Raw genomic sequence first — 12649 nt, forward strand, 5'->3', positions numbered from 1 at the left:
GAACGTTCAGCTTTCAGTTAGAATATATAATAGATCACTTATTGTATTGTTACAAAAGTTGAATGGCCTAGATATTTGCAAATTTCACCCAACAGCACGTATACAGGAAAATCAAATACAGTAGACCTGTGGTTTCAAAGTAAATGCACTGTAATATGCAAGGTTTTCCTGGTGGGTTTAGTGGAGGCTTTAAGATCTCCAATCTCTAATGCTTCTTTTTCCCTATCCTCCTTTACTCCAAGTTTTCTCTCTTTCTAGCTCCATCAACTAATTTTGCCCATGTGCTGATCCATTAACCAGTCTCCTTTGCTTCTGCTATCTAGCATGGACTTGTATCCGTCAGCAGTGTCAAAAGCAACACTGTCAATATATAGAATGTCCCATAGTGCTTCTCAGAAGTATTATCACTTAGATAAGCAGATATTGGGGTAAGCATTTGGTCATTGAGGCATGTTTTAAAGGTAAGTAATAGAAGTGAAAGATATAGAGAGAACAGGTGGCATTTAGGGAGGGGATTCTAGATAGCAAGGCTACAACTGTGAACTTCAGGGAAACCCAGAGGGATAACATTGGAAAATGCGGATGGTTCAGGGTGTTGAATTTTTCAAAATGAGGCAGAATTTACCCAGCATTTTTAGCCTGTGAGCACAGGAGTGTTAAACTTCAGGTGAGTCTTGACACAGGGAGTAGAATTTTGGATTTAAAATCTGCAGAGAGTAGAGCAAGGGAATGCAGTTAGAACGCTGTTAGAAAAAATACCTTTAAAAGTAAAAAAATTAACAAAAGAGGTGTAGAATATTAAATGAGCTTTTGTAGGTGTGGGGTTGCATGCCGATATAGAAGTCAAAAAGTGCTGTTGATTATCTGGATTTTAGTAACACAGCGCAGAGAAGCCTGTTCGAGACATGTCACCCCAGCAACCCCGATTTACCCCTAACCTAATTAGGGGAAATTTACAATGACCAATAAACCTACCTGGCACGTCTTTGGACTGTGGGAGGAAACCTGAGCCCCTGGGGAAAGCCACGCATTCCAAGGGAAGGACGTACAGAGACTCCTGAACTGAACTCTGAGCTCCGACGACCCAGGGTGTAGCTGTGTCACGCTGTTAAGCTAGTATGGCGCCCACCAGTCACTGTTCATAAAATAACAATTTGGATCTCCTGGCTCCTTGCACCTACCGGCTCAATCCAGCTTCACTTTCTCTCGAATGTCCTGGATTACTTTGCCTCTTTGTAATATGATCTGATTGCTGGGACCATTCCCTGAATGAAACCTCTTGATTGATTTTCCATTCTTCCTATCACAATAGGATTGCATTAGTCACTGAATAAGAAATTTCATGTTTGCAACTACATCCTTACTTTACTGCCTCTGATGTTGTTAATCTTATACTTTTATTAAGCACTTATGGGGCAAAATGTCCTTTGGCTGTACTGCAGTGCTCTATGACTGATTGTCATGACCTCCCATTATAACTTTGGGGGCAGATAAAGAGACTCCCAGGCATACCTGCATAAATCACTGCATCACATCCCTAAAGCTCATTTAGATCGATGGAGCCTAGAGAAACACCACTGAAATTCTATCCTCTCTTTTCCACCGGCCCCTTCCCATCCAATCCTCTCTAATATATGAGAGCATATTGGCTTCAATGGCTTCTGCTTGCATGCTCATGTGATTATCATCTCCATTATGTGGAGGTCACCTCCTGCCTTTTTTCTGACTTAGGATGTAAATAAGATGCACGTTTGATTAATTTGCTGTGTGTTCGATAGCTAATTTTGCATATATTCGCAAAATGTGCAAATTCACAAGCAATAAATCTTTAAACTGAAATTCATTTTAAATATTGCTTATCCTGTGTAGGTTAGAAAAGTGCAGACACCTACTCACAATGGTACCTTTCAGCAATTTTGATTTATTGATGAAGACTCACAGAACAGGCTTTTGAAGTTTAGTGTTAAAATAATGTACCAATAAGTTTCATTTAATAAAAAAAACTCTACATACATTTCAAATGTAAACTGCATGTTCTGATTTTGCTGAAAGTGTGAGCTGTTTCGTCAGCTCTGTTTAAACCCCTGCCTGCATTTTTCCTTGCAAGCAGTCAGCTTTGTTTACAATGGGGAAATTTCCATGCACACAGCATACTCCTAGGGAGGGAATGGGGTGAGGGCAGAGGAGGAGTAGACGTTGCACACTCATAGAAGTGTAGGCTCGTTCTCTCTGTCTCTGCAAGCTTAGAGTGCATGAGTTATAGGTTCCGCAAATAAATTATTGTGTTTATCTAACTGTGGCTCCCTTTAGGTGTGGATATAGCGGGGTGGGGAATGGGGGAAGAAAATACATAGCAGCTTGCGCCAATGTGACAACTGAATGTCAAGCTTCCCCATGCTTTAGTAACAGATACAAAATGCAACATAGGTTTAAGACACATTATACAGTATTCCAGCATCTGCAGAACCTCTTTTGTGTTTACATTATACAGTATGTTTACTAAAGACTTGTCTATACAGGAAATTTAGTGCATACAATATCAATAGTAAACAATTTATTACAGCTTATTCTCACCAATTAAAACGAAAGTTTGTAGTCACAGACATTATGTTGGAGTAAATTCATGAACAATACTGCACATTAGCACAGGCATACCCTCACTTCACCACGTAGAAATATGCTGGAGCCCGTAGAGAGCAGGATCAAGTCTGTTTTCCGGAATACAGTCATTACCACACCATGCACCAGTAACCTTGCAGAGGCTCGATTTTCCTGAGGTTTAAGTAAAATCTTTGACGTTTAGCAGAAATGTCAAATCAAGGGCTGTAAAAGTGCAGGAACTTCTCTTATTTTTTGTTAGCTGCAGTTTTAACATCTGGCAAATATTATTCCACATTTGTTACATTTGCTCTGAAGTCCAAAAGTAAATTTCAGGACAGAAGGTCAATTTAAATGACTTTCCACTGCATGACACTCATGTCCTTCCCACCAGTGGAGATTAGCTGACTGTCATCATAGAGGAAGCTCACACCGGTCACATGACTGCTGTGTCCTCCATATGTGTGGCCTGGAGCCTGCAAATTAAACAAAAAGTCTTTTTTTTCTGTTTGATTTTCATACTGTAAGCACGCATGTGCAATTATGAAGAAAGCACGACACGCCTCTACTTCCTTAGGAGTTTGCCAAAGTTTTAGATGTCATGCCAATCTTCGCAAACTTCTATCGCCAAACCATGATGTTTGGTGGGGAGCGTATTGACTGGCTACATCAACGCCTGGTATGGAAACGCCAATGCCTTTGAACAGAAAACCCTACCACCCAGTACATCACAGGTAAAGCTCTCCCCATCGAGCACATCTACACGGAGCATTGTTGCAGAAAAGCAGCATCCATCACCAGGAAGCCCCACCACCCAGGTCATGCTCTCCCCTCGCTGCTGCCAACAGACAGGAAGAAGGTACAGGAGCCTCAGGACTCACACCACCAACTTCAGGAACAGTTATTACCCCTCAATCATCAGGCTCTTGAATCAAAGAGGACAACTTCAACTTCACTTGCACCATCACTGAAATGCCCCCTCAACCTATGGAGATGACTCACTTTTAAGGACTCTTCATCTCATGTTCTCAACATTTATTGCTTATATTTCTTTTTTCTTTTTGTATTTGCACACTGGTTGTACACCCAGTTGTGCCGTGTTGGGTTTATTGAGTATGCCCGCAAGAAAATGAATCTCAGGATTGTATATGGTAATGCATATGTACTTTGATAATAAATTTACTTTGAACTGTGTATCAAATATACAGATAAAGGAACTAGTTACCTCAGTTGTATATCACCATTAAGCTGTGATCAAGGCTAAACTCATGTCAGTCCTGAACAGATTGATTTCAATTAAAGTTGCACACAGCTTTTGATAATTCTACCCAGAGGATAGTCCTTCATATATTCAGAAAATCTCTCCGTCAAACACAACAACAACATTCCCCACACATCGCTCCAAGCAAGTATGCCACCTTAACTGAACACATTCCTGAAGGCTTAATTATATGATGTCAGGTCACAAGACCTCACTCACATGAGATTTTCTGCAGTCTGCAAAATTCCATTATGTTTATTTCATAAAGTTGTGCTGCATGTGTTAAGCATCTTCCATTGACCAATCTGAGAAACTCTTGTTATCTACACTCAGTATGTCCATTATTAGATACTTCCTATACTTAAAAAAGTGGCCACTGAGTGTATGTACATAGTGTACATGGTCTCCTGCCGTTGTTGACTATCCACTTCAAGGCTCACTGTGTTGTGTGTTCAGAGATGACCTTCTGCATACCACGGCTGAAACATGTGGTTATTTTAATTACTTCCTGTCAGCTTGAACCAGTTTGGTCATTGCCTTCCGACCTTGCTCATTACAAGGCGTTTTTGCACACAGAACTGCGGCTTACAGGCTGTATCTGTTTTTCGCACCACTCTCTGTAAACTCTAGAGACTGCTGTGCATGAAAATCCCAGGAGGTGAACAGTTTCTGAGAATCTGCAATAACCATATCTGGCACCAGTAATCATTCCCTGGTCAAACCTTTCCTCACTACCTGTCACATGTATCACTATTCACTGCTGTCCATCCAGAAGGTACAAAGACCAAACCACTTGATTAATTCTTGGCCTTGGGCACAAAGAACATACGATCTGCTCCTTTACAACATCTCTCTTTAAATCAATAGTGTTCATTTCAAAACTACCTCTGATTCCTGTTTCAAAGTACTTTTGAAGCCATAGCTCTTCAGAAATAATGTAAAATGCACAAATATATACTGGAAAAGAACTGCCAACATGGAAAAGCAGTAGACAAAGAAATACAATGGAGTAGAGAATTAAAGTTTCACAGACTACGGAGTGGAACTGCCCCTAAATACTCACACTTCCAGTAAATTACAGTTCTGGCTGTACTGCATTTCCCGGAGCAGCCAGTTTATCTTTAAAAGGCAAACTGCCCCTGATTACCAAGAGCTACAAACTGGGACAGGATCTCTCTACGTCAGATGATCTGAGTCTCACCTGGCACATGGCTGACTTACTGAAGGTGTGGTCAAGTGCAGAGGAGTTGGTGACCTTTCTCACAGATGCTCGAATTACATACCCATCAGCTTAGTCAGCAGTGGAGAGAGGTGCCTGTACATGTATATTTGAGCTATATGTTCCATGTTGATGGGGTACCCTGTGGAGGCCCCACAAAGTCTGGTAGGAGTGGTCCTGTTTTAACAGACAGCACTGTAATTCATGCTTTGTAATCCTTATTTATTTTTTTAAAGATACTGTGTATCTAATGTAGTATGCTCCCTTTTGAAATCAATACAGCACATGTTAGAGGACAGTTTGACAGTGGGCACAATCTTACTGGTTTGGAGCACCTAGACAACAGCTGCTGCTTATTAATACAGCTTGGCACTCAGCTTGTGGTTGGCCTTCAGGGCAAAGGGGGAGCAGAACGTCTCCGCCCAGAGGATATTTGGAACTCGCCACTTCAAGGACTGGGACGCTCAATCCGGGTCTATATCTTTGGCTGAGACTGAAATAATTTAGGACTTGTTGGAAATCAGAGGGGAATTTAGGGATGAAGTCAGCAATTGTCATGATCTTATTGGATGAAGTGGATTGGTGCAATTATGCAACCTACTCTTCCTGCTTCTACTTCTTATGTGCATGAGCATCATGGAACAACAGTGGCGAAGCTTTATAGAGGACGGAGAAAGTCTTAAAGGACAGGTAAACTCTAAAGAAGGACTATGAATAACTCAAGTCATACCCTGGCCTGTGAACATGGACATGAAAACAGATGTACTTTGCCAAAGTCATCGCCTGTAGAGAGAAGTTTTTTATCATTGGATCTGCACACGGCATTGATGTCTGTTCCATCTGATCCCTCAGGCCAAACTCCTGCAACACAAAAGGTACATATTATCTATATTCAGCTACAAGGAAATTGTTGGCAGTTAGAATAGTGATGGGAAATTCAACTTCACATTTGGTAACATCTATAGAAATGAATAAATGAAAACAATAAACAGAAATGAATAAATGAGGTTGATGATTTGGGCCGAGACCCTTCTTCAGGACTGGAAAGGGAGGGGGAAGACATCAGAATAAAAAGGTGGGGTGAGGGGAAGGAGGATAACTCGAAAGTGATAGTTGAAGCCAGATGGGTGGGAATTGTAAAGGGCTGGGGAACAAGAAATCTGATAGGAGAGCAGAGTGGACCATGGGAGAACGTGGATGAGGGGTGCCAGGGGGAGGAGAAGAGGCAAGAGGTTAGAGTGGGGGATAGCAGAAGGATGGGAGGAGGAGCGAAAAGATTTCCCAGAAGGAGAAATCAATGTTCATACCATCAGGTTGTAGGCTACCTATATGGAATGTGAAGTGTTGCTCCCCAACCCTGAGAACGGCCTCATCATGGCAAGAGGAGGCCATGGACCAACAAGTTGGAATGGAAATGAGGATAGGAATTAAAATGGCTGGGTACAGAGAACTCCACTTTTTGCAGAAGCGCATGACAAAGTGATTCCCCTTTTTACATTGGGGCGCACAAATATAGAGGAGGTCACATCGGGAGCACCGGACATAATTGATGACACCAACAGATTCACATTTGAAGTGTTGCCTCACATGGAAAGACTGTTTGGGGCCTTGAATGGAAGTAAGGGAGGAAGTAAGGGAGGAGGTAAGGGAGGAGGTAAGGGAGGAAGTAAGGGAGGAAGTAAGGGAGGAGGTAAGGGAGGAGGTAAGGGAGCAGGTAAGGGAGGAGGTAAGGGAGGAGGTAAGGGAGGAAGTAAGGGAGGGGGTAAGGGAGGAGGTAAGGGAGGAGGTAAGGGAGGAAGTAAGGGAGGAGGTAAGGGAGGAGGTAAGGGAGGAGGTAAGGGAGGAAGTAAGGGAGGGGGTAAGGGAGGAAGTAAGGGAGGGGGTAAGGGAGGAAGTAAGGGAGGAGGTAAGGGAGGAGGTAAGGGAGGAGGTAAGGGAGGAGGTAAGGGAGGAAGTAAGGGAGGAGGTAAGGGAGGAAGTAAGGGAGGGGGTAAGGGAGGAGGTAAGGGAGGAGGTAAGGGAGCAGGTAAGGGAGGATGTAAGGGAGGAGGTAAGGGAGGAGGTAAGGGAGGATGTAAGGGAGGGGGTAAGGGAGGAGGTAAGGGAGGAGGTAAGGGAGGAGGTAAGGGAGGAGGTAAGGGAGGAGGTAAGGGAGGAAGTAAGGGAGGGGGTAAGGGAGGAGGTAAGGGAGGAGGTAAGGGAGGAAGTAAGGGAGGAGGTAAGGGAGGAGGTAAGGGAGGAGGTAAGGGAGGAAGTAAGGGAGGGGGTAAGGGAGGAAGTAAGGGAGGGGGTAAGGGAGGAAGTAAGGGAGGAGGTAAGGGAGGAGGTAAGGGAGGAGGTAAGGGAGGAGGTAAGGGAGGAAGTAAGGGAGGAGGTAAGGGAGGAAGTAAGGGAGGGGGTAAGGGAGGAAGTAAGGGAGGAAGTAAGGGAGGAGGTAAGGGAGGAGGTAAGGGAGGAGGTAAGGGAGCAGGTAAGGGAGGAGGTAAGGGAGGAGGTAAGGGAGGAAGTAAGGGAGGGGGTAAGGGAGGAGGTAAGGGAGGAGGTAAGGGAGGAAGTAAGGGAGGAGGTAAGGGAGGAGGTAAGGGAGGAGGTAAGGGAGGAGGTAAGGGAGGAGGTAAGGGAGGAAGTAAGGGAGGAAGTAAGGGAGGAGGTAAGGGAGGAAGTAAGGGAGGAAGTAAGGGAGGAGGTAAGGGAGGAGGTAAGGGAGGAGGTAAGGGAGGAGGTAAGGGAGGAGGTAAGGGAGGAAGTAAGGGAGGAGGTAAGGGAGGAAGTAAGGGAGGAGGTAAGGGAGGAGGTAAGGGAGGAAGTAAGGGAGGAGGTAAGGGAGGAGGTAAGGGAGGAGGTAAGGGAGGAGGTAAGGGAGGAAGTAAGGGAGGAGGTAAGGGAGGAAGTAAGGGAGGAAGTAAGGGAGGAGGTAAGGGAGGAGGTAAGGGAGGAAGTAAGGGAGGAAGTAAGGGAGGGGGTAAGGGAGGAAGTAAGGGAGGAGGTAAGGGAGGAGGTAAGGGAGGAGGTAAGGGAGGAGGTAAGGGAGGAAGTAAGGGAGGAGGTAAGGGAGGAGGTAAGGGAGGAGGTAAGGGAGCAGGTAAGGGAGGAGGTAAGGGAGGAGGTAAGGGAGGAAGTAAGGGAGGGGGTAAGGGAGGAGGTAAGGGAGGAGGTAAGGGAGGAGGTAAGGGAGGAGGTAAGGGAGGAGGTAAGGGAGGAGGTAAGGGAGGAAGTAAGGGAGGGGGTAAGGGAGGAAGTAAGGGAGGGGGTAAGGGAGGAAGTAAGGGAGGAGGTAAGGGAGGAGGTAAGGGAGGAGGTAAGGGAGCAGGTAAGGGAGGAGGTAAGGGAGGAAGTAAGGGAGGAGGTAAGGGAGGAAGTAAGGGAGGAGGTAAGGGAGGAAGTAAGGGAGGAGGTAAGGGAGGAAGTAAGGGAGGAAGTAAGGGAGGAAGTAAGGGAGGAGGTAAGGGAGGAGGTAAGGGAGGAGGTAAGGGAGCAGGTAAGGGAGGAGGTAAGGGAGGAGGTAAGGGAGGAAGTAAGGGAGGGGGTAAGGGAGGAGGTAAGGGAGGAGGTAAGGGAGGAAGTAAGGGAGGAGGTAAGGGAGGAGGTAAGGGAGGAGGTAAGGGAGGAAGTAAGGGAGGGGGTAAGGGAGGAAGTAAGGGAGGGGGTAAGGGAGGAAGTAAGGGAGGAGGTAAGGGAGGAGGTAAGGGAGGAGGTAAGGGAGGGGGTAAGGGAGGAAGTAAGGGAGGAGGTAAGGGAGGAGGTAAGGGAGGGGGTAAGGGAGGAAGTAAGGGAGGAGGTAAGGGAGCAGGTAAGGGAGGATGTAAGGGAGGAGGTAAGGGAGGAGGTAAGGGAGGATGTAAGGGAGGGGGTAAGGGAGGAGGTAAGGGAGGGGGTAAGGGAGGAGGTAAGGGAGGAGGTAAGGGAGGGGGTAAGGGAGGAAGTAAGGGAGGAGGTAAGGGAGGAGGTAAGGGAGGAAGTAAGGGAGGAAGTAAGGGAGGAGGTAAGGGAGGAGGTAAGGGAGGAGGTAAGGGAGGAGGTAAGGGAGGAAGTAAGGGAGGAGGTAAGGGAGGAAGTAAGGGAGGAGGTAAGGGAGGAGGTAAGGGAGGAGGTAAGGGAGGAGGTAAGGGAGGAGGTAAGGGAGGAAGTAAGGGAGGGGGTAAGGGAGGAGGTAAGGGAGGAGGTAAGGGAGGGGGTAAGGGAGGAAGTAAGGGAGGAGGTAAGGGAGGAGGTAAGGGAGGGGGTAAGGGAGGAAGTAAGGGAGGAGGTAAGGGAGGAGGTAAGGGAGGAAGTAAGGGAGGAGGTAAGGGAGGAAGTAAGGGAGGAGGTAAGGGAGGAGGTAAGGGAGGAAGTAAGGGAGGAGGTAAGGGAGGAGGTAAGGGAGGAGGTAAGGGAGGAGGTAAGGGAGGAGGTAAGGGAGGAAGTAAGGGAGGAGGTAAGGGAGGAAGTAAGGGAGGAGGTAAGGGAGGAGGTAAGGGAGGAGGTAAGGGAGGAAGTAAGGGAGGAGGTAAGGGAGGAGGTAAGGGAGGAAGTAAGGGAGGAGGTAAGGGAGGAAGTAAGGGAGGAGGTAAGGGAGGAGGTAAGGGAGGAGGTAAGGGAGGAAGTAAGGGAGGAGGTAAGGGAGGAAGTAAGGGAGGAGGTAAGGGAGGAGGTAAGGGAGGAAGTAAGGGAGGAGGTAAGGGAGGAAGTAAGGGAGGAGGTAAGGGAGGAGGTAAGGGAGGAGGTAAGGGAGGAAGTAAGGGAGGAGGTAAGGGAGGAGGTAAGGGAGGAGGTAAGGGAGGAGGTAAGGGAGGAGGTAAGGGAGGGGGTAAGGGAGGAGGTAAGGGAGGAGGTAAGGGAGGAGGTAAGGGAGGGGGTAAGGGAGGAGGTAAGGGAGGAGGTAAGGGAGGGGGTAAGGGAGGAGGTAAGGGAGGAGGTAAGGGAGGAGGTAAGGGAGGAGGTAAGGGAGGAGGTAAGGGAGGAAGTAAGGGAGGAGGTAAGGGAGGAGGTAAGTGGGCAGGTGTAGCATTCCTGTCGCTTGCAGGGAAACGTGCCAGGAAGGAGATTCGTGGGCAGGGACAAATGAGCAAGGGAATCATGGAGAGAGCAATCCCTGCAAAAGCAGAGAGTAGGAGTGAGGGTAAATAAAGGTATGTTTGGAGATAGGATCCCGTTGAAGATGGCAGGACTTACAGACAATGATGTGTTGAATGTGGAGGCTCATGGGGTGCTAGGAGAGGACAAGAGGAACTCTATCCCTGTTAAGGCAGCTGGAAAGGTTTAGTCAGTGTGGATGTCTGGGAAATGGAGATGTGGCTAAGAGCAACATCAATGGTCGAGAAAGGGAAACCCCATTCTTTGAAGAAAGAGGACATCCCTGATGTCCTGGAGGGGAAGATGTAGTAGAGATAAAGGAACTGAGAAAAGAGAATAGCATTTTTACAGGCGACAGTGTAGGAAGAAGTATAGTGAAGATAGTCATGGGAAAGAGTAGGTTTATAAAAGACGTCAGTAGATAGCTTGTCTCCAGAGATGGAGACAGAGAAATCAAGAAAGGGAAGAGGGATTTCAGAAATGAACCAAGTGAATTTAAGGGCAGGGTGGAAGATGGAGGCAAAGTTGATGAAATTGATGAGCTCAGCATGGGTGCATGAAGCAGCACCAATGCAGTCATCGATGGTGAGTTGGGAAGCATTACCAGGGAAGGCATGGAGCATGGACAGTTCTACGCAGCCAGTGAAAAGCTGTTTTCCAAATTGGAAATCAGGTGAAAGGCTATCACTTTCCAGAAATACAGAATCAAAGAGGTAAAGTGTTAAATAAAATATTCCAAAGATGAAACGCAGCTTAAAAACTCTGAATAATGCCAAGATTTTTATACTCTACTTTCTAAATAAAATAAATTCTACTTTTGAATTCTTCTTCAAACTTTGTAGTTTTTATTCATATATACCTGATGTTCGAGTTTCACTCCCCTGTCCCATGGGCTTTTGGATTTCTTCTTTGCGTTTTGGATTATATTTTGTAATTCAGTTTGTGGGCAAAGCTATGGTCCCACACATTACATTAAAATAAGATGTACAGTAATTCCATTGGGAGTACAGTACAAGAACCTTGTATTCTGCCTTACCTAATATTACTCAAACAATGGTAAGGAAAAATAAACGTAAAATTGAACAGAAGATTTTGTTAATTATTCAATTTCAGCATCTGGGTATCAAAAGCAAGGCTAACATTTATTGTCCATCCCCAAATGTCCCTGAGAAGGTGTTGCCAAGTCAGTTCCTTGAATACTTCAAACCTTCTAGCATTTTTTTCCCATTTTCTCCTGTTAACACAGCATTAGTGATACAACTGAGTGGCCTGCAGGCCATTTCAGAGGGACTTGGGAATCAATCATGCAGGTAAAGTCACACATTGGACAGACCAAACAGGTCTCCCTGAAAGACATTAGAGTATCTGATCACAAACAAAAGAAAACCTGCAGATGGTAAAAATTAAAGTAATACACACAAATTGCTGGAGGAACTCAGCAGGCCAGGCAGCATCTGTGGAAAAGAGTAAACAGTCGACATTTCACGCCAAAGCCCTTCATCAGGACATCAGGATATCTGATGGGTTTTTACAACAATTAGGTAGGTTTCTTTTTGGACATTATTACTAGGACTGGTTTAAATTTCCCCAAATTCCAGATTATTATCTGAATTTAAATTCCACAGTGGCCGCAATGAGTTTTGAATCTGAACTCATGGGATTATTAGCCCTGTCCCCTGGTTTACCAATATGATAATTTAACACCTGCAGCAACACCATGCTCCGTCTCACTTTTAAATGGTGGTTACAATATCTTTGTAGAGATTAAAGAGCTATTATTGGCCCAATCTTGTCAATGGCAAAGCCAATGTTTAATGTTATCCTGAACTGTTCTTTGACTTGCTTGGCCATTTCTGAGAATAGCCAACCACAGTGGTAGGTCTGGAATAAGCTATACGCCAGAGCAGCTTTCTACCCCAAACATATTTCAATATTTGAATTTAATTCTTCACCTATCTTTGTTCAAATTCTGTTCTAATCCAGCAATTTAACAACTACTAATTACTTAGATCTAGTTTTGTTGTCATTGGTGAGGAAAATGAGATTTCAGTGCTGCTTTATTCAGTGCAAAGCAGCAAATTGGCAATTCAATTACTAAAAACACAATGACGAGATTTTAAATAATGTCTGAGTTATTTAAATTAAATAACAAACAACTCTAAAATGCGGCATTGTTCAGCTGCACAACAGCCCGGGCAAAAAACTGGAAGAGATCGACCAGGTGATTTCTGGGGTGGGATGAGTCCATCACAATGTTGCGACCCCGCCACAAACATCGTGAGTTGTAGATGGTCTCCATATCTGGTTGTTGTGTCCCAGTGATATTCTGTGGAGTGCTGATCACTTGCTGAAGTGCTTTTTGGTCAATCTTGTTGCAGCTAGCGTACTATATTGTGTACTATACCCTATTATAGACCAAGTGTTGGTGGTCCAAGAGAGCTCCTCCCAAGAACTTCAGGCTGGAGACCGTCTCCACTGCTTCACCACTTGTGACCAGTGGAGTTCGTTCATACCTTCTG

At 45.5% G+C, this 12649-nt stretch overlaps 1 protein-coding gene across 11 annotated transcripts in view; it reads right to left on the reverse strand.

The window, feature by feature from the left end:
• Positions 1–1901: 1901 nt before the first annotated feature.
• The window catches only part of eml1 (EMAP like 1), a 223163-nt gene continuing 212415 nt past the window's right edge, over positions 1902–12649 (reverse strand). For all 11 annotated transcript variants that reach the window (XM_073039693.1, XM_073039691.1, XM_073039692.1 and 8 more), the window contains 2 exons: positions 5809–5939; positions 1902–3074 (listed from right to left, as the gene is read on the reverse strand). In XM_073039693.1, the coding sequence (XP_072895794.1) occupies positions 2949–3074; positions 5809–5939 (257 nt within the window). In that variant the 3' untranslated portion in view covers positions 1902–2948. The remainder of the gene's footprint in view (positions 3075–5808; positions 5940–12649) is intronic.

The sequence above is a fragment of the Hemitrygon akajei genome, chromosome 3, assembly GCF_048418815.1.
Source record: "Hemitrygon akajei chromosome 3, sHemAka1.3, whole genome shotgun sequence".
Taxonomy (NCBI): domain Eukaryota; kingdom Metazoa; phylum Chordata; class Chondrichthyes; order Myliobatiformes; family Dasyatidae; genus Hemitrygon; species Hemitrygon akajei.